Consider the following 21,086-nt stretch of genomic DNA (forward strand, 5'->3'; position numbering starts at 1 on the left):
AATATTTTCCAATCACACCAAGCACCTTACCGAGTAATATATTGTATCAACTGACAATAGATATAAAATGCCTCTTCTTCGTTCTTAAGTAATACATGCATCGAGGCCTCTCTACATCCAGGACTGGTAGATAAGAAGCGAGAGTATACCAAGAAAGGACAATTTTTCCCAATAGCAAGTTAAGCATTTACAAGAAGAAGATGTAAATGAGAAGATGCATTTTGGGGGAGGATTGAATTGATTTGCTTTCTTTTGTTGAGAATGTCAATAATAATAAATAGACACACCAAAAGAAAAAGAAAGAGCTAAATGTAAATGAGAAAAAAAGTATCTCCACTCTCCACAATGAGCTTGTTGTCCATCTGTACAAATTTGACATGTTTTACACTTCTCTTGACTTGATCAACTTCCCCTTCATGGGAAGCCTCATCTCAATGGAGAAATCTATTTTCTTCAATCATCTACACCTATGAGTCACTTAGAACAATCTAATCTCATCGTATATGCACATTCCGCATGCTAGTCGGCTTGTGCCTGCTCCAGCTTCAATAAATAAGACTGAAACAGCATCACTAATACAATGTTTGGGCACATTTTCTCCGAAAAACATTGGTCTTGTGCTTCATCTGAACTGCCTGATACTATGAGAATTGTTCGTGTATGACGATACCTTTTGACATAAACAGTCTGGCAAAGGATTTACATAAAATGCCTCCTCCGAGCGGAACCTATCCGTTCCCTTTGTACCTGCAATTGGCCCTTTCCTCTTTCTAGGCGATCCTTGCCTGCATAATCGAAGTAAACCAATGAGATCATATTACCAATTTGTGCCGTTCTTGGTTAAAATACCCATATCTGCAATCTAATAACATAAGCAAAGGATTCCATAATGCGGACAGAACAGCATACTAGAACCAAAATCCAAGATGCACTGTTTTTGTCACAGGAGTTCAAGAGAACCTATACAAAGTAGGTAAGAGCACAACAGAACTCAAATTTGCAATTTCAGTCATCGGCTTAAAAGTGGAAGTCACATAGATATCACTTGTTATTGGCCGATGCTAGGGCAAACTTCTAAGAGCATACAAGGGCAGACCTTTGCCCAAACACACCACAAAGAAAGTGCATCATCACTCCAGAAAGATAGGACGAGCATAATTGCAAGCATATAACTGTTAGAATTCTTATAGAAATCTAGCCACTATATTGACATTTAACATGACCATCTAAACAATGGCATCAAGACTGTCATCAGCACCCTGATTATATTTTGCAAACAGATAAAATATCTCTACATCAGCATACCGTCTTCTGTGGATTTCGATAATGCGATTGGACAGATTTTTCCCCTCTTTCATCCTACCCTGGTCAATTTTGTCAAAAATCCGGACAAGAGTTCTCCTGATGATCACAAGGAAAGTATTAGTAGGAGGTAATTATAATCCTCCAAGCAGACTAGATATTAGAAATGAGGTCTTGCCTATCAGGGGAGATTGTTTTTCTATGCCCCAGAAATCGACGATGTCCCTCAACTGCTCTTGCCATATTTCCGGAGTATGAAGGAATGAATATGTCACTCTCAACAGACACAATATAGTCCAGGGCCGCCAATTGAGACGAGTGATTGATGAATGGCTCAAGCTCTTCAACAGAAGCCAACTTCTCCTGCAAGAGGGAGAATACGCAAATCACTCTTCAAGCATGCGGGAACCTATAAATCAGACTATTTGGTTTTTAAGATTATATGGCTTTGGTAGACTGAGTAGCGATACTGAGATTCAGTTAAATATCATAAGGAACAGAGGTAATAAGGGTAATTCATTCATGTCAACTGCAGATTCAGCATCTGGAAAGACTAACCAAATCAGTTCTGTTTGAGATCTCAAGAAGCATCAAAATAAGAAATTGGACATCAGAATAGCTCAAGTGTTTAAAGACCTTGCTCATCTCAATGGGGACATCACAACCGCCATTTCAAGTATTGACAAAGCTTAAAAGGATATACCAATGACCGACACCCCCCCCCCCCCCCTTTTTTTTTTAAAATCATGCATTCCAGTTAAAATTTACAAATCTGTCAAAAGACCCAAGACAATTTCTATTCATTTTTCTTTTATAATCATGGTGTCTGGCCCAACTTGCGTGCACCTCGACTAACTCCATGAGATACCCGTTACTTCCCACCAGCAACATATACAAGGTACCTCTGTCCACCAAGAAATTCTATTCATTTTTTTCGGTTCTCTTCTATCCAAGTATACTTGCTATAAAGAATGACAATATCAATATTTGGCAAAATTTGTGGATGATTATCTTCATCATTCACTAAAAGGAAATGTTCAAATTATTATGCTAGCTGGACCAAATTAAGTTGGAGCAGCTATGATATTCAGACGCATATGCAGACATTGAGACCAAGAGTTGAGCACATTGAGGTTTTGAATTAGTTTATCGTGAGCCCCACGCTTGTCTTTGTGGAACTATCTCCATCTTCTGTGTTAGTTTAATTTGAATGTAAAACCACTCTAGAGGTATACTCAATGTACTTACAGTCCGGTCTTGGATATCCATAATTATGTTTAAGTTGTGGAGACACTATTGCTTGTATAAACATAGCTGAACTAGTTAATTAGACATGGGTTCATTCAATCGGATGAGTCCATCAGGTTCTGGTCATGGCTCCAATTTGGATGATGACATGATGTGTTTGATAACACCCATGACAAAACTATTTCATCGTGTTTATCGACTTAGAAACTTTCTACTGGCCCATTTTGCTCTGTAAAAGATTCTTCAATCTTTCATCACTAATCTGACCTTCTGAGTTCATGGGCATGCACATTCATACAAATTCACCAACAGTTAACTCACATTCATACAAATCCACAATCAAGTGAGATATCTAACTCACAAAAATCACCCAAGACATTAAGAAACAATGCAAGGAAGGCTTGCAGACCATATACCTTGTTCATTAATAAGGGGTAACGCGACAATAGATCAGACATACGGGAATCACCCCCATATATCTCTCCAGCAGCAATATATATCGGCGTGTTTGATGGAAATCCAAGAGCGGAAAGGAATACTCCAACTTCTCTTGGATTTAAGGGACAATAGCCTTTAGTTCTTTGTTCTACAGGGTCAATCTCTTTCACCTTCCACCATGTGGTGTTTTCCCTGCAAACGATCAAGATAATGAATAAAAATCACCAGATTACGAGTGTCAAACAATCTAGTCAATGAGCATGCTACTAATGCATATAAAAGTGCAATGCGTTTGATTTTAGCAAATTTCATTTGGAGACGGCTGATGTTTGACCTGTTAAAAAGTGTTCTTAGCAGACAATCTATTCTTTGAAGAGGTTAGTTTTTAGCCAACAACAAACTACATGCGCATGCTCTGACTATCAGATAACTATATGTCATAACAAATCTACCTAATTGTCTTCAGTTCCTCAGCTTCTTCTGCGGATAGATCATGTGTGCATCCACTAAAAGCAAGCATGTCCTTTTCAAATCGCAAATGTAAAGCAATATAGGGGCCATAAGATCTCATCCGATCAACCAACATCTGCAAATAGAAGTTGAATTAATGAAAAAGCTTGGGCAAAGAAACAGTTAAAACGTGTTCTTTGAACTAAGCATCAACAAAATGTTCACCTTTCCCATTGCTTCAATCTTGGGAGCAAATCGAAGGGCTTGATAACAAGCTCGGCAGCGCAACTTCTGAATATCAGGAGGCAGGTTATTATTTGCCAACCTTGAATCGGACTTGGCAGCTCGAATGATCTAAAAAAGATAAGATCACATCCATTAGTTACAAATAAATATTTTTGCTTTCCCGGCATGCAGATTCGTTTTATGTACCTGGTATTCATCCCATAGTCGTGCAATCTCTTCCTCATAGTAATCTACACCGGACCAACTCCTAAAATGCTTAACTGCTTTAGTTGCAGATGCCAGTTCCTTCGGTAGCTTTTTGACAACCTTTACATCATTTTCCAAAGAACTAATAAAATGGTCTTCATCAAAGACATCGGAGAAATTGCTGCAATTCAGGCATAGAAGAGTAAATTTCACCACTTTATACATAAATTACTCTGTACATTCAATCCATAAGGATGAAAAGGATGCTGGTCCCCTTGCAAACAACAGTTCAAAATGAGCTTGAAACCCCAAAAGAAAGGAATTTCTCGCTAGAAGGACATCAATTTAAGTCATTTTCTGAAAAGTCAACCAAAAGTTAATGTGGGGACCACTTTTCACAATCCGGCTAAAAATCACGAAATCCGGACACCCGTTCTGATACGAGTTCAACCATACTAAAATTATCGAATTCCGACATCGGATTGTCTTTCAAATCCTAATTTTCGTTTTTGAAAAGTTTTACAAAAATTTCAATTTCTTCCATCTAAATCTGAAATAAACGATGAATATAAATATGGATTTATGAAATATAATCACTTACACAACAGCTTGCAGAAGCAACTTACACTAGGGGTGGGCGTCGGTCGGTTCGGTCGGTTATTATGAAAGTACGGTTCGATTTATCGGTTTTCAATTTTGTAATATTAATAACCAAATCAAACCAAAGCTTTTACGGTTCGGTGCGGTTTTTTCAAAGTTCGGTTCGGTTATTTCCGGTTTATTTTTTCAATTTTAAACGGTTGTAGGAACAACAAGTATTTACGGTTTGTAGGAACATCAATAAACAAGGCTCGAATTTATTTGCTTTTCGTCCAGCCCAACAGCAAATTATCATTTTGACTTTTGAGAAAGACAACCCAGCAAATTGTCATTTAGTTGTTGTTTGTCCAGCCCAGCAGCAGAGAAAGACAGTGGTAGACGACAGTCTAACACAAGTTTTGCTGCCAATAACACTCTAATTTGAAACTACACTATAAATGAAACCGAGAATAGACTATAGAGAACAAGTACACAGAGAGCAGGGAGGCCTTCAGTGGCATCAGTGCAAACAGAACACCTAAGTAGCAAAATACCGCATAGTTCAGCACTGGCAAACTAGTCCAAAACAGTTTAACACAGTGGCAAATCTAGCAACTACCAAAGTCCAAAATAAGTCTAGAAATACCATCACCAAACAACAAAATAGTGGCAAACTAGTTACAAGCCACAAGCCACAAAGTAAGTCTAGAAAATGATACTTAAAGCCTTAAATACGAATCACTGGATGAGGCATGAGACACTTCTTAAAAAAATTTCCAAAAGGCTAACTTCCACAATAGGCGTCGAAACGCTCCCGGGTCATCCAAAACTCGATCCGGACATACGCCCAAGTCCATAATCATCATACGAATCTATTGGAACCTTCAATTCTCGATTTCGAGGTTAGTTACTCAAAATCAACCCTTGGTCAGATTCTTCCAACTTCAAACTTTCGAAATGAGAATTCTCTTTCCAAATCCACTTCGAACTTTCCGAATTTTAATTCCGACCACGCTTACAAGTCATAATACCTGAATTGAAGCTTCTCATAGCCTCAAACCGTCAAACAACGTGCTAGAACTCAAAATAACCGATCGGATCGTTATAATCATGATAAGGACGTAATTCTGGCTTTTTGACCTCGTAGCTACCTAGCAATTGATTGATCACTAACTTAGAGTCTCCAAAAATATGTAATTGGAGTTGTCTCATATCAACGACCATCTCAAGCCCAAGTATGAGTGCTTGATATTCTGCAATGTTGTTGGTGCAATGTTGTGTTAAGGTGAAGGAATATGGCAAGACTTCTCCTTGAGAAGTGACAAACACAACACCTGCACCAGCTCCTTCACGATGTGAGGCACCATCAAAATACATTTTCCATGGTGGTTGCACTTCGATGAACATTGCATCCTCATCAGGTAGTTCATCAATCAACTCTCAATCATCAGGTATTGGATGATCTGCCATACCAAAGCTTGTCCTTTCACAGCTTTTTGTAGGATGTACACAATCTCGAATTGTTGGAATTGGAGGTACCACCTTTCTAATCGATCATTGAGGATGGGTTTTGACATAACAAACTTGATCGGGTTTGCCCTTGAGGCGAGACGGATGACAAGAGCTTGAAAGTAGTGCTTCAACTTTTGAATTATGAAAACCAATGCAGACACAACTTTTCGATCGGAGAATACTTCAGCTCATTTGGGGTTATCATCCTACTCAAGAAGTAGAGGGAATTTTCTTTACTTTCACCTTTTTCTTGGGCCAAAAGGGCTCCAACTAACCTTTCTTGGGCTGCAATTAATAGAATCAATAGCTTTCCTGGTATAGGGGCTGCCAGAACCGGAGGTTTCATCAAGTAGGATTTTATGCTTTGGAATGCGTTGCTACGAGCTTGGTCCCATTCAAAAGGTACACCCTTCTTCATGAGACTGCTAAAAGGCTGGCACTTCCCTGCTTAGATTTGAGATGAATCTTCTAAGGTACGCCAATTTTCCTTGTAGACTTTTTAGTTCATGTACATTTCTGGGCTCGGGCATCTTCAAGATTGCATCAACTTTGGCTTGATCTATCTCAATCCCTCGATGTCGAACAATGAAGCCAAGAAATTTTCCAGAAGTAACTCCAAAGGCACATTTCAACGGGTTCATTCTAAGTTGATATCTCTGGAGTCGTTTGAACACCATTCTTAAGTCTTGCAAGTGGTCTCCTCCCTTTCTTGATTTCACCACTAAATCATCCATATAGCATTCCACATTCTTATAGAGGATGTCGTCAAAGATATTCTGCATTGCCCTTTGATATATGGCGCCGACATTCTTCAAGCCAAAAGGTATTACTTTGTAGCAATAAATGCCTTTAGGAGTGTGAAATGCAGTAAGCTCTTCATCTTTCGGTGCCATACGTATTTGATTGTAGCCAGATGATCCATCCATGAAAGACATCGCCTCATATCCGGTGGTGGAATCAATCATAAGCTCTGGGATGGGTAGCGGAAATTCGTCCTTAGGGCATGCATTATTGAGATCTCTAAAATCGACACAAATCGAATTTGGCCATTCTTCTTCTTAATAGGAACAATGCTTGAAATCCATGTAGGATATTTAACCTCTCGAATGAAACCAGCTTCGATGAGTTTATTGACCTCAGTTTTGATTGATGGAATAAATTCTAGCCTGAAGCTTCTTTGGGCTTGCTTAATAGGACGAGCTCCTTTCTTGACCACGAGATGATGAACTGATACTTTAGGATATAAACGAGGCATCTCTTTGTATCTCTAAGCAAAGACATCTCTATATTCTTTGAGTAGCTCCACATAAGTGCTTTCTTCATCTGTGGTTATTAGGGTACTTACATAGGTGGGCCTGGAGTCTTCTGCAGTGCCAAGGTTGACTTCCTTCAATGCATCAACTGTTATTTTAAATCCTTCTTCTAGTTTCGGAGGAGCATCCTCGACATCTTCGTCTTCTTGGGGATCACTGTCATTAAAAGATATATGGCCACACCAAGAGGCATCTCCCAAATTTTCGTCGACCTTCCTTAGAAATGAAGTGTATTTCTCCTCATTCGCAGTAATATGATATGAAGATCCTACACTTTCTTCATCTTCGTCATGCTCTCTAGTGTGGACCACTGTGCGAGTCTTTACTTTGAGTACCTCTCCGCATGAAATCAAAAGTTCTAATTGTCGCCTCATTCTGGAAGGGATCAAGGTTTGACACTCTTTGGAGATACTTTGGACTCTAGATGGCAAAGGTCTTCTTATTTTTTTCATAATTTCTTTGGGGCTTGTTCTTCTTCCTTTTCAATGGCCCCAACTTCTCGAATACAGAAGTTCTTGTAGTTGGTTCTCCAAGTCGATCAAAGAGAAAATGCCTTTTATTAGGATCAACGGGTTCATCTTCCATCGTGATATAGTTACTACTTTCGGTTGTTTGTAACCCAGACCCTCACGTGATTACTTCGCCACATGCTCCTTATTCTTCATCGTGTTTGCTTTTCTAGTAGCTTCAGGTGGGAGATTCCCTAGCTTATATGGTTTGTTGGTATCATATCCAGCCTTTGCGAACAACCTGTAAGCATTCAGATCAGAACCTTCATTTGTGCGTTTCGTGGGGTGTGCCTTATTTTGAGGTATGTTAGGGGCCACAAACTTTTCCAGTAGCTTTGAAGATAACTTTATAGTATCAATCTTCTTGATATGAAGGGTTAATTCTCTTAGTGCATCTTTTTGGAGGCTTGATGAATCTCCTTCATCTTTCTTCACTTTTGGGATGTAACGAAATAAAGGAGCTATTTTCTTGCCTGCAGTTGCAGCATTCTGTTTGTGAGCTTTTGAAACTTGGTATGCTTCTATTGTAACTTTATCTTCACCAAAAGCTACTTCAGCCCTTTTGGACACGATATTATCACCTTTAGCCTTTGTGATATCATCAACCTTTACTCCCTTCACGATGTAGTTCTTCAAGTAGAACTTTGCATCAGCGAAGTATGCCTCGGCTTTAACGAACGGTTTGTCATCAACAACTATCTTCTTTTCGACTCCATATTTATTATATTTAAAACATTAGTAGTAAGTTGATGGGATAACTTTGTTCTCGTGTATCCACGGCCTGCCAAGCAACAAATTGTATGAAGTCTTTGCATCAATGACATGCATCCATGCAGTTAATTGCATATCTCCCATGGTGATTTCCAATTTGATAGCTCCTATGGCCCTTTGTCCCCCTTGATTGAAACCTTGAATCATCAGTCGGCTTTCAGAAAGTTCTTCAGTTGAGATACCGAGTTCTTTCATTATGCGAATGGGAAGAATGTTAACTGTAGATCCGTCATCTATCAAGATTCTGTTTATCCTCCACTCGAGCACATAACCCACCATAAACAAAGGGCGATTGTGTAGTGTCTTACCAAGTAGGAGATCGTCTTCAGTGAAGATGATTTTTGCATTACAAACATCTGCTTATTGGTAGGAGGACTCAACAAGACTATTAGACAGTGATGGAGACGGTGTTGGTGTGACATCGTTCTTTTCCTCTTCTTATTTATCAGCATTACAACACAAGGCCTTGTCATCATCGTCAGATATCCTCATGCGAAACCAACTGGGCAAGAATTCTCCCAAAGTCACTGGGTGGCGTGGCTTTTGGTGATGGTGTGTCTCTATCTCCACTTTCTTTGGGTTCTTAACCATTAGTTGCTTCTTTGGTCTTCTCACCGCCTTATTCATCGTAGGTTGCTTCGTTGATCCTTTTTGCAGACTCAATTAACGGCATCTTCGACGAGTCACCAGGGTCCAACCTTCTTCATCAGGTTGCTCAACTCGGACTTTGTCATCCTCCAACAATTCTTCATCTTTATTCCCTTCACAGGTGCATATCTCAATCAGATCGAATGAGCCAAAGGCAATTGACACCTGGTTTGTACTCGCCTTTTCGTCTTCAAGCTCGATCTTCTTTTGACGAGCCAAATCCATAATTTGTCCTTGAAGACAAAGCACTTCTCAAAAGGGTGACCTACAAGCCGATGGTATTTGCACTAATTCGGGTCATTGCTTTTTCCAGCTTCATCTGGCCGCTTCATCTCTGACAACTCAATAAGCTTTAGCTCGAGGAGTTCTTCAAATGTTGTAGGCATATCAGAGTCTAGAAATGGGTACTCCTTTTCTTGCATCTCTTTGAGAGTCAACTTTCGATTTGCATTGTCTTGAGAGAAAGTTGTTTTCATACTCTGTTTCTTGCTTACCTTGGTAGTAAACTTCAAAGGAGAGGCATTGATGTTCATGGATTCTTTGCTTTCATTCTTGGGTACGAACTTGCTCTATTTCTTGACTTCTTGCTTGTCTCTTCCCTTGCGAGGTTCGTAGATGGGCAGCCCTTCATTTCCCACAGAAGCCATGCTCAACTCCATATCATGAGCATGGGTGGCAAGTTCTTCAAATGTCTTGGGCTTAATTCCTTGCAAGATATAATGAAGTCCCCAATGCATCCCTTGGATGTACATCTCTATGCCAGAAGCTTCGCTTAGTCTATCTTTGCAATTAAGGCTTGCATTTCTCCATCGATTGATAAAGTCAATAACTGGTTCATCTTTTTGTTGGCGAGTGTTCGTAAGTTCCACCATGCTCACAATACGCCTAGTGCTATAAAAGCGATTGAGAAACTCTTGCTCCAATTGGTCCCAACTATCAATGGATACAACCTCGAGGTTGGTGTACCAATCAAAATCATTCACTTTTAGTGAGAGGACGAATTGCTTGACAAGGTAACCTCCATAAGTCCCTGCATTATTGCATGTCTCAACAAAGTGCGCAACATGTTGCTTTGGATTACCCTTGCCATCGAACTGCTGAAATTTGGGAGGTTGATAGCCAGCAGGAATCTTCAAGCTATCGATTCTAGCAGTATACGACTTTGCGTACGTGAGAGAAGACTTTGAAGCGACCTCATACTTATCTTTGATAGTTCCCACAATGAATTCCTTCAATTGTTCGATAGGAATTGATCCTTCGGAGGAGACATGAAGTTCTTTGGCGGATGACACTTATTTTGTTGGGGGATCAGCCTTCTCATGGACTTCATGGAGCTTTCCAGGTGCATGATTTTATTCTCCATCCATCATACTTTCAACTATGCCTGTCAATTTTGCGATACAGACATCTTGATCTTGAGCATACTTTGTTAAGACATCAATCGCCTTTGTCAGGTTTGCGAGTTGATCCTCTATTGACGAAGTGTTAGTCATCATTGCCTCCATGATTATTGCAGATGATGAATAATAGCCGAGACCTTCCCACGGATTGAACTCAGTTTGGAACATGTCATGCGGTGAGATTGGCATTGAGCCAACACTTAAAACCTCATCATCAGGTTGGGTAAGTTGATCTTGGTATTATATAAAGTAAGTTGAGCAAGAGCTTTCTCCACAACTTCTGTAATATTATCTCCTCTCTCTGATTTCCTAGCAGAGGACCTTTCTTCTTCGGATGATGAAGATCTCAAAGCAAGCATTGGTGCATACGATACTTGGAGTGCTTGTTGTCCCAAGACGTTAGCCTTGCTTCGGATGATTGGCCCAAGACTCTCCATAGTAGCGTTCAGGATACTTTCAACGTCAGAAGAAAACTTGGAGTCAACAATTTTTGAGTCGATCTTCTTTGAAGCCATCTTAGTGATCTTGAATGTTGAGAGTTGAGAAGAAATGAGAGGTAGAGATGGTCCCACTGGGCGTGCCAAAATTTGTAACAACTAAATTTCATTCTCTGATATAGAATAATTAAGACAAGAAATATAGCGACAAATATTATATTCAATTTTAAGTGATGGGATTACAATCTCTAGAATATCTCGAATCTAAAGAGATGCGGTCCTCTGATTCTTCTCCTCACGAATGATGGTTCAAGAGTTTGAGAGCTTGATCTTGAACTTGACGGATTTCAAATTTGCGGTGCGTCGCGAATAACTTAAAGCTCGTCACGAACCAAGATTTGTTGTTGGGTTATCACGAACGGAAGATTTGAAGTCGCCCGCTTATGATTTGAGTTTGCCTTTGGAATTTGACCACAGATGACGATTGCAGATATGGATGGAGACCTTGATGCTATTCTTGAGAGCTTCTTTAGCCTTTCCTTCTGTTTACTTGCTTGTGGCTTAGCTTTCTCCTTTGACCCCATTATATAGGTGTGGGGTGGAGTAGTCTCCAAGAAAACCCTAGTGGATCATTGGGCTTGAGGTTTATGGGCCGACCTATTTGATAGAAGACCAATTGATGGGCTAGCCCAATAATACATTGGACTTTTATTTAAATCAATTCATTTTAGATTTAAATAATTGACCTGATTATACTAGCCCATAGTATTATTTGGACTAATATGTATTTAATACATGATGAAATCTAAATTACTTGTGGATTTAAATTTAATAAAATTTTGTTTGTCTACGGCTAATCGAAGCGTTTGGAAAAACTCATGAAGATAATCAAGTGCAAGATCCACAAAGCAAATTGCTATACAAAAATGAGTTAGAAATCTACTATATTTAAGACCCAAATTTATTTATTTATTTGCTTCTTTGTGATTTTATGGATGATTTCTTTGTTAAATTTGGGGAGACAACATGTTTTATTTTGATGATTGAAGAGATTAAATTTAAACTTAACGCGTAATTCTTTTATGGTTACATATTTGGAATTTGCAAGAATAAAGTGGTTTGTGTAAATTATATTGTGGAGGAGATCATAAGCAAGTAACAACGTTAAAGAGTACTATCCTATCCTATATATCTATCCTTGAATCCGCAAACGTGTAGAAATAGTAATTAATCCTTTGACTTTCTCTTAGTTTTAGATTTGTTGTTGTTTGGCATTCAATATTTTGTTCATTATTTGAAATTACTTATCCTCTTTCTTTCTTTCTTTCTTTCTTATTTTTGATATTTTGAATTTTTTTGTTTGAAAATACTTTTTATTTTTTTAGCTTAGTCTTTAACAAAATATTTAAGTTCCGTTTATTATGTTATGAAAGTATGTTATATAGTTTTGGATGCTTTCAATTCCAACTATAATAGTTTGGGTATGAAAAGTTTAGTATGTTATCAACTAATATTTTAGTTGTTATTAATATTATTATTTTGCATTTATTTCAACAAATGACAACTCCTTGTTTATATATTAAGTTATTTATTGTAAAAAAATTAAATTAATATTAGTCATGTTGGACTTTATATTGTCGCTAATCAAGTTTTTAGAGATAGCTGAATGAGATTAATATTCACTATAATTCACGCACATCTGTGTTTATTAAAATTATATATTCATTTGTGATGACCCAATATGTCATTTTTAAATTTAATATTTATTTCGTTATTCTGAGACCTCAAATAGCACCATTCATCTTTCCTCGACTTGCATGCGCAGTCCGTATAATTTTTCGGAAAGTTTTTATGTGAAAAATGGATTAAAATATGAAATAGAGCTTTAAAACTTAATTGAGTTGACTTCGATCAACATTTTGAGTAAACAGACCCAGATCAGTATTTTGACAGTTTTAGTAGGTCCGTATAGTAATTTGGGACTTGGGCATATGCCCGGAATCGAATTCGAAAGTCTATATCTTGAATTATCGCCATTTGACGAAAACAAAAAGCTTAAAGGCTAAAAGATTTTAAAGTTTGACCACAAATTGATTTCTCTTGATATCGGGGTCGGAATTCAGTTTTAAAAAATTTTCATAGGTCCGTCATATCATTTATGACTTGAGTGAAAAATTTGAGGTCAATCGGACTTAATTTGATAGGTTTCAGCATCAAATGTAGAAGTTAAAAATTATTAAGTTCCTTAAGCTTGAATTGGGGTATAATTCGTGGTTTTAGTATTGTTTGATATGATTTGAGGTCTCAACTAAGTTCGTATGATATTTTAGGACTTGTTGGTGTATTTGGACGAGGTTCCGAGGGGCTCGAGTGAGTTTCGGACGTGTTTCGGATTATTTTTGTAAAAATTAACAGGTCTGGTTCTGGTGTTTCGCACCTGCGACTGTAGGAGCGCAGGTGCGGCCCTGCTTCTGCGGTGAGTCTCGTCGCTCCTGCGAATTTGGGGCCTGGGCAGCAAACTCGCTTCTACGAGAAAATGGTCGCAGATGCGACCACCGCTTCTGCGGTTTTTCAATCGCAAATGCGGAAGGTACCGCTTCTGCGGCTCCTTCATGTGCTTCTGCGCAGTCGCAAATGCGGCCCAATTTTCGCAGATGCGGACACCAGCTTGGCAAGCCATTTTGCAGATGAGAGATTATTCTCACAAATGCGAGCTCGCAGATGCGGCACTTGTGCCCGCAGATACAAAAAAGCCTGGGCAGAACCCATAAAATCGGGAGTTAGCCATTTTTACTCATTTGAGTTTTGAGTCTCGGATTTGGGAGATTTCAAAGGAGTTTTTCACGATTTCGGCTTGGGTAAGTGTTCTATACCCAAAAGTGATTATATTTCATAAATCCATGCTTATATTCATCGTTTATTTCGGATTTAGATGGAAGAAAATTAAAATTTTTGTAAAACTTCCCAAAAACAAAATTTAAGATTTGAAAGTCCATTTGACATCGGAATTTGATAATTTTTATATGGTTAGACTCGTCTCGGAATGGGCCTCACTGTGAAATTTTGAGATGAATTTCAGATTTTAATTCGAAAAATTAGTAAATTCATATGGAATTAATTCCTACGATTTGTGTTGAGTATATTGAATTATTGTGACTAGATTTGAAACTTTCGGATACGAATTCGCGAGGCAAAGGTTTATTAGAGTCTTAAAATTGGTTACGAAGCGAGGTAAGTGTCGTGGTTAATCTTGACTTGAGGGAATAGAACCCTTAAATTATTTGTTAAGTGAATTTCATGTGTAATGACGTATAGGCGAGGTGACGAGTGCCTATACGTCGTCAAATTGATTGTTTGCATAATTATATGAAAATCATAATTTATTTTAAATCATGAATTAATTATTACATTAATTATTTCTCTCAAATTCCTTGTTCAATATTATGTCTTAAATCCATAATTTATTTTAGTAATTGACTTTCGTTTAATATAATTTATTTAAAAATAGTTAAGATTATTCTAACGTTGGCTTTCCTAGCAAGTGAAATGTTAGGCGCTATTACGGTTCCGAAGGTGGGGATTTCTGGTCGTGACATCATTGATATAGATACATGTGCATCATATGTACCTAAAGACTAGCCAATTTTAAGCCCGTTATTTAAAATATATTCATAATTTACAATATATTTAAAGATTAACCAATTCATCCAAACTTTCAGGACTAAGTATCCTGAATTTGAAAATTCAAGACTTAGTGTCCTGAAGTTTTGAGCTGCTAATTTAAAATTCATGACTAAATGTCCTGAATTTTTGAACTACTAATTTAAAATTCAGGACATAAGATTCAAACTTCTAGAAATAATTTTTGAACTTTAGGACACGACGTCCTGAAATTTGAACTTTGAGATTTAAACTCTAGAACGTCATGTCCTGAAGTTTGAACGAAATTGACTAATTTTTAAATACATTATAAACTGTATATATATATTTTAAACAATATGCTTAAAAGTGGAGGGGCCTCGTCCTCTTGTATTGTAACGCCCCTTCTCTCTTTTCTCTAATGCTTTCCAATCTAAGTGGGCGTTTGGACATAAGAATTGTAAAATTACAAAAAAAGTAATTAAAAAAAAATCAAGTAAAAATGGTATTTGAAAATTAGAGTTGTGTTTGGACATGAATATAATTTTGGGTTGTTTTTGAAGTTTTGTGAGTAATCTGAGTGAAAATTTTGAAAAATAATTTTTTTGAGTTTTTCAAAATTTTGAAAAATTTCAAAATACATCTTCAAATGAAAATTGAAAATTTTATGAACAAACGCTGATTTCGAAAAAAAGTGAATTTTTTTTGAAAATAATAAAAAATAAATTATGTCCAAACGGGCTGTAAATTTATACAACTCTCGTTTAGTTCCTAAACTTTGTGCAGAGTTAAATTAACATGCCTTTTTACTGACGCATATGAAGCTGTTTTTATGGCTCCTTAATTTTTGTTTGGCTTTAATTGAAACTTTTTGTTAGGGGTGTATATTGACCGGGTTGGTTCGGGTTTTTCAATTACTAAATCAAACTAATTGTTTCGGGTTATTAAATCTAAAAACCAAGCCAAAGCAATAAAAGTCGAGTTTCTTAATCGCGGTTTTTCTCGGGTTCTCAAATTCTTTTCATAAAATCTTCATTGCACAAAATATAGAATTTATGCTCCAAATATTTTGTATTAATCCAAGTTAGCCCGAACTATATAAGGTGTTTTTCAACAAAATAACATATAAAATATGAGATGATTTGTGACATTGTAATAAAATACTCAATAATAAAGATAATAAAATCACATAAAAATATTATTAATAAGCCATAATAAAAATAAACATAATCTAAATACAAAGTTGCTAAAATAAGTACGAATAATAAGTACTATTATTTACATGACTAAACACTAAAAAAAAAAAAGTTATGCATTTTGTCTAAACCATAGAAAAATTAAAAATAGATATCGAATATTATAATCATTCCTAGTATAATTGAATTGAATATCTTTTATTAGCATTAATATTGATTTGATTTTGGTTTGGACTTCATTTGAGTTACTAACATTTATAGAGTATAAAACTTATTGGAGCATTCAAAATAAGTCCAAACTTGAAAAGTTGAAATAATACGTTAAAAAATAAAATTATAAAATTTTTAAAGAAATATTTGTAAATGACACTACAATAAATATTTTTATATATTAAATATATTTAAAACTTCTATACATGTAATGTCGGGTTGATTTGGTTGCGGTTTGACTTTTTTTAGTTAAAACCAAACCAAACCAATTATGGTCGGATTTTTTTTTCCAACACCAAACTAATCAAACTGAACCATAATCGATTTTTTTTTCTGGTTTGACTCGGATTATCGATTTGGTGCGGTTTATCGATTTTCTTTGTGCACCCCTACATCTTGTAAAGGTCACGTTCAATAGTAAAGAATCATGGGATTAATTATTTGAATTCCGCAATGTGTTATTTTTTGAAAATATTGGGCATGAAGATGTAACTCAAATAAAGAAAAGAAAAGTAAAGAGGGGTAGGGAAATTGATGTAGTCCGCATTAATGAACTAAGTTTCGATCATTTATTTATGTTCAAGTGTCTTTTAAGAAAAAGCTTAATTAGAAGAAAGACAGAAGCGATCATGAGATGAATCTTTCAACATTTTTAGGATTGACTTTTTGATTTCTTTGTTTCACTAACCATGGTGGTCTTTAATAAATTAATATTAGTCATTGATTATCTATTTGTGTAAAGAATGATTGTTTCCTCTATCTTAAACTTAATGAGATTAGGTTGAAGGTCTACGTATCGCGACCTCTGTTTTTCTTTTTTTCTCGTATAGTAAGATTCAATCACCTTGATGGCTTTTTAATTTAAAAAAAACGGTTCCCCATAAATTAGTTAAATAAGAACTAAAAATAACAGTATATTGCTTAGGATGTGTGTTACAATGTGTGCAATGAATTATCAGACCCCTTTATATAGTAGAGGAGTCCTACTCTAGGTACATATCTATTAAAGGTAAAAATCTCTTGATTTGCTAATTGTTGGCTCCTTGCCGATGTGCGCCGAGATTTTCGCCGTAATATCCACCCGGTCGCGGATATTTCGGTCTTCCCTTTGTTATTTCCGAGCTCGCTCGAGGCTAAGGTTGAGACCGGACTCAACGTTCCTCGAGGGCAGGTCTTCCGACCTCAGGTTCTAGCTTGGTGAGACTCGAGATCAATCTCCAGTCCGTGGTCGCCACGTTCCAAGCCAAATCTACCAAGTTGTAGTTGAGCTCGATTTCGACCGTATACCGATAGTCCCCTTATTTTTCAGAGAGTAAATGACGAGAAATGACATGAACTTCCGATCCTGACCTCGATATTTTGCGACAGAAACGACAAAACAGTCAAAACATCTCGTCACTCAAGTTTTAATGGCATTAAATGCATGTCAGTCGCCGGTCGGCCATTTCCGGATATGAGCAGTCGCTGAGACACTATAAATACCCCATCATTAGCTCATTCAAAACTTTACTTTCAAACCTTCTACCCTCGTGCCTTAAAAATCTCAATATTTCCAAACATCAATTTTCTGATTATTCTGAAATCCTTTTATAAGAACTTGTGTTCTTTATCCCAAATTATTAAGCATATTCTTTTAACTTCCTCTTTTTCCTTAATTTTCCAAAGAAATGGAGAAAGCCTCAAAGTCCGTTCCCCAAAAAGAAACTCCCTCTGCCTCGCGACCGGTCGAAGAGGAAAATGTTTCGTTTGTTGCTACTAAGAAAACAGCATCGGAGCCCCCCTCTCCCCTTGAAGATGCTCGCTCCTGCGGGATGCCCGACCGGTGCTGATTTCAAGGTCGAGAAAACCTCCTCGGTACCGGGTCAGTGTGAGCCGGTCTCGAGATATATATGCTCAGTCACCAATAGCTTCCTCTCCAAGGTCAAAGAGGATTGCAACTAGGTTGGTAAGCATATGGTGGTGCCTACCCCCGAGGAAGCGATTACTACATATGTGGGGTTTTTTTTTTTAAGTGTATACACTTATCCCTTCACGTTGGACCCCTTGGATCCGGCCATCATCGTCTTCTGTAAGAGGTACGAGGTGACCCTCGATCAAATCCATCCCTCTTTCTGGAGGATAGTAATTCTCCTCCGCTTCTTCGTAAACAAAATCGAGGGGTGTACCTTTACCATCGATCATCTCATATGTCTGTATAGTCCCCGACTCTAGCGAGGGGGATTAATAAAACTTGCCCGTCGGGCTAGTAAGGCTCCATTCTCGAGCATCGACGAGGATCGGAACCGAGGTTGGTTGGGTCAGTTCGTTCGAGTGAAGACCTCGAATTTAATTCCGGTTGAGGATATGCTATTTCCTGAGAAATGGAACATGAAATGTAAGTATAACCTTGCCTTAAAGATTTTGTTTATAGCTTTTCCTTTTCCTCCCTTATTATCGATGTTTTGTGGTGGTGCAGCTATTGCTCGGATGCTAGATGCAATTCCTCGACTCAAGGAATGGGTCGAGAGCATCGTATCACAGAAGCCATATTCCGAGCGCGCGTGACGCAAACTTTCGAAGGGCCGGTGGGAGGACCGTTCCCATGGTGAGGTTCCTCTCTCGAGTGGATAACACTTAGTTTTCCTGTTGCGCTCGTTATTACTTATTTTTCCTTTGCAGATCTTCCCAAAGATGTTGTAATGAGGCCTCCGTCCGGTGATGAAGACATCTTCCCCGAACCACCTGCTCCAAGGCAGGATAAAGAGAAGAAAAGAAAAGAGGCTCAGAGTTCTTCGAACTCGGAGAAGAAAAAACTAAAAAGGAGGCTGGTGCACAAATCCAAGAAAAGTACCAGCGCTCAGAGGATCCCACCAGACTCACTCAATCGACTCAGGGATGAGTTCGAAGAAGAAGAAGAAGAAACTTCCGAGCTGGTGACCCATGTGAGAAGTGGTACCGAACTGCCTCAAACCAAGGAGGCCGATGAAGAGGCAGTGGCTGAGGCCTCAGAACCGGGGAGGGACGAGCCCATTTTGCCCCGAGCTGGGGAGGCCGACAAAGAAACCACGGCCGGTACTTCTCGGCAAAGGAAAATGTCTTGAAGGATTCACATGGTGTGATAGATCTCTCTGGGTCGCCTTCATTCACTGACTCCATGATCAACGAGGCCCGGATGCTGAAAGGACGCCCAAATGAGGGACCTCAAGGGGCGACAAATTCTTTCAATAACTTCTTCTATGGCTTAGATTCTACCGTCTTAGAGGACGTCACCGGGTTAGGTGACTTACCATTACCAAAGAAGATACCATCTTCGAGAGCCAGCGGACCTTCTTCAAGTCCGAGATTAGTAGACCGGTTTCTAGCTCCGAGTGCAGATCCTAACCGGAAGCGGTCAATCATTATGTCTATCTCGGAGGATGCCCGGGTTCTTTCCGTCCCTATAGGGGTTGCCATCTATCTTCGGTGTCTGGTGACCGAAGAGGATCAGGCCAAGATGGACGAGGTGGAAGCGCCCCGCCTTGCCTTTTTAACGAAGCTCAACAGGCATTAAATCGGGTAACTTTGAATGCCTCTTTATTATGTACTTAGATTAAGTTGCAAACAATCGTAACATTTCTCTTTGTGTTTGCATGCCTCGGTGCTTCATCATGAAGCTTTTCTCCGATATCGGGAAGAGTTAAGCCATCACAAGGCCGAGACTCGGGAGCTTACTGAGAAGAGGGATGCTTACAAGTTTCGCAGTGAGAAAATCGAGGCTAAGCTAGAAGCGGCTCGGAGGGAGCATGCCGACCTGGTCGAGCACGTAAGAAGATTATTTGAAGTTAGTGACGATGAGTCAGACACAGTGGCTAATGATCCAAACCCGTAGGATCAAAAGAAACTTGACCAGATCGAGCAGGTCCAGGCGGAGGTGGATACGGTAAAAGCTGAGGCCGAAGAATAGAAAAGAAACATGGACCACCTGGCCTCGGAAAAGGAGATTGCTGGGGCACAATTGGCTTCGACTGAGGTCCAGCTCCGGGCTACAAAGGAAAAGGCCTCGGTATAGACCAAAAAGATCGAGGAGCTCTAGACTCAGTTAAGCTCGGTGGTCTTCGGTCAAGAAAATTTGGCCAAGGAACTTGAGGCGGCCAAGTCTAAGGTTGTCCTGGTCAAGGCCGAGGCTGATGAGAGGGTGGCCCAGCACAAGGCTGATGCCGAGGCAGCTCTGGACCAAGTGAGAAATATGGTGGAGCATATGAAGTGGAAATCCCGAAGGGAGGCCCTCAAGGGAGTTCATGCTCTGGGTTTTGACATGTTTGCTAAAATCGAGAATGCCAATGTATTCGAGGCCAAGTCCAGAAAGTTAGCTTTCCCCAAGGAGGAAGATTCTGAGGGGTCTGAAGATTCGGGTGAGTCCGAAGGTGATGGAGACCCCGAAGGTGATGATGCGGCCCCCGGCGAAGACTAGGCCACTTAGGATCCTTTTTGACATTTTGGTCTTTTTCTTTTTGATTCCATTTGGCCGTTGTAAAATTTTGTATCAGGGCTATTTGGCCCTTGTAAAATATTTTTGGATATGAATATATAAGGCTTTCTTCCCTTTCACAGCTTTTGAATTTTTTTCTTTGCTTTATTATTTGTATTCACAAAGATCGAAATGCCTTAGCATGAAATAATTAGGTTATGTTCGAAGGTTCAAACAAATCTTGCCTTTACATTATTCTATTTTAAGGCATCCTGGGAGTTTGGTTTTAGCGATCTCCCAAAGTAAGCAATTTAGATTATAGTTTGTCGAGAGTAGCCTATAGAACCGGTTATGAATTATTTTTTTGAAAGATTTGTTTTTGTTATGGGTCTCGGACTTCTCCGAGCCTTGTTAATATGGCTGTAGCCTTTGAAATTCGGGGGTTGCCTTGTAGGTCTTATGCTCCCGAGGTCAAATAGCTTGGATCGTCTGAGTTTGTTTTCGGACGACAGTTCCCGAGTGATTGTTCGAACTCGGGTTAAGGCGGCCCTTGGGCTCGAAACCTTTAGGGGATCG

The 21,086-nt window shown here is 38.7% G+C and overlaps 2 protein-coding genes across 2 annotated transcripts; one reads left to right on the forward strand and one right to left on the reverse strand.

Annotated features, from left to right (window-relative positions):
• Positions 1 to 219: 219 nt before the first annotated feature.
• On the reverse strand, positions 220 to 4,172 carry LOC104103546 (O-fucosyltransferase 7-like). The gene is made up of 7 exons (XM_070200073.1): positions 3,871 to 4,172; positions 3,664 to 3,792; positions 3,441 to 3,574; positions 2,967 to 3,180; positions 1,481 to 1,665; positions 1,306 to 1,401; positions 220 to 785 (listed from the first exon to the last, which is right to left on the reverse strand). The coding sequence occupies exons 1-7, from the start codon at positions 4,093 to 4,095 to the stop codon at positions 623 to 625; spliced, it is 1,146 nt and encodes a 381-aa protein (XP_070056174.1). The 5' UTR covers positions 4,096 to 4,172; the 3' UTR covers positions 220 to 622.
• A 14,255-nt stretch (positions 4,173 to 18,427) lies between these two features.
• Positions 18,428 to 20,513, forward strand: LOC138910251 (uncharacterized). The gene is made up of 3 exons (XM_070201478.1): positions 18,428 to 18,458; positions 18,743 to 19,135; positions 20,167 to 20,513. Exons 1-3 carry the CDS (start codon positions 18,428 to 18,430, stop codon positions 20,511 to 20,513), a joined length of 771 nt encoding a protein of 256 aa, XP_070057579.1.
• The last annotated feature ends 573 nt before the right edge of the window (positions 20,514 to 21,086 follow it).

This window comes from Nicotiana tomentosiformis, chromosome 4 (genome assembly GCF_000390325.3).
Source record: "Nicotiana tomentosiformis chromosome 4, ASM39032v3, whole genome shotgun sequence".
Lineage (NCBI taxonomy): Eukaryota > Viridiplantae > Streptophyta > Magnoliopsida > Solanales > Solanaceae > Nicotiana > Nicotiana tomentosiformis.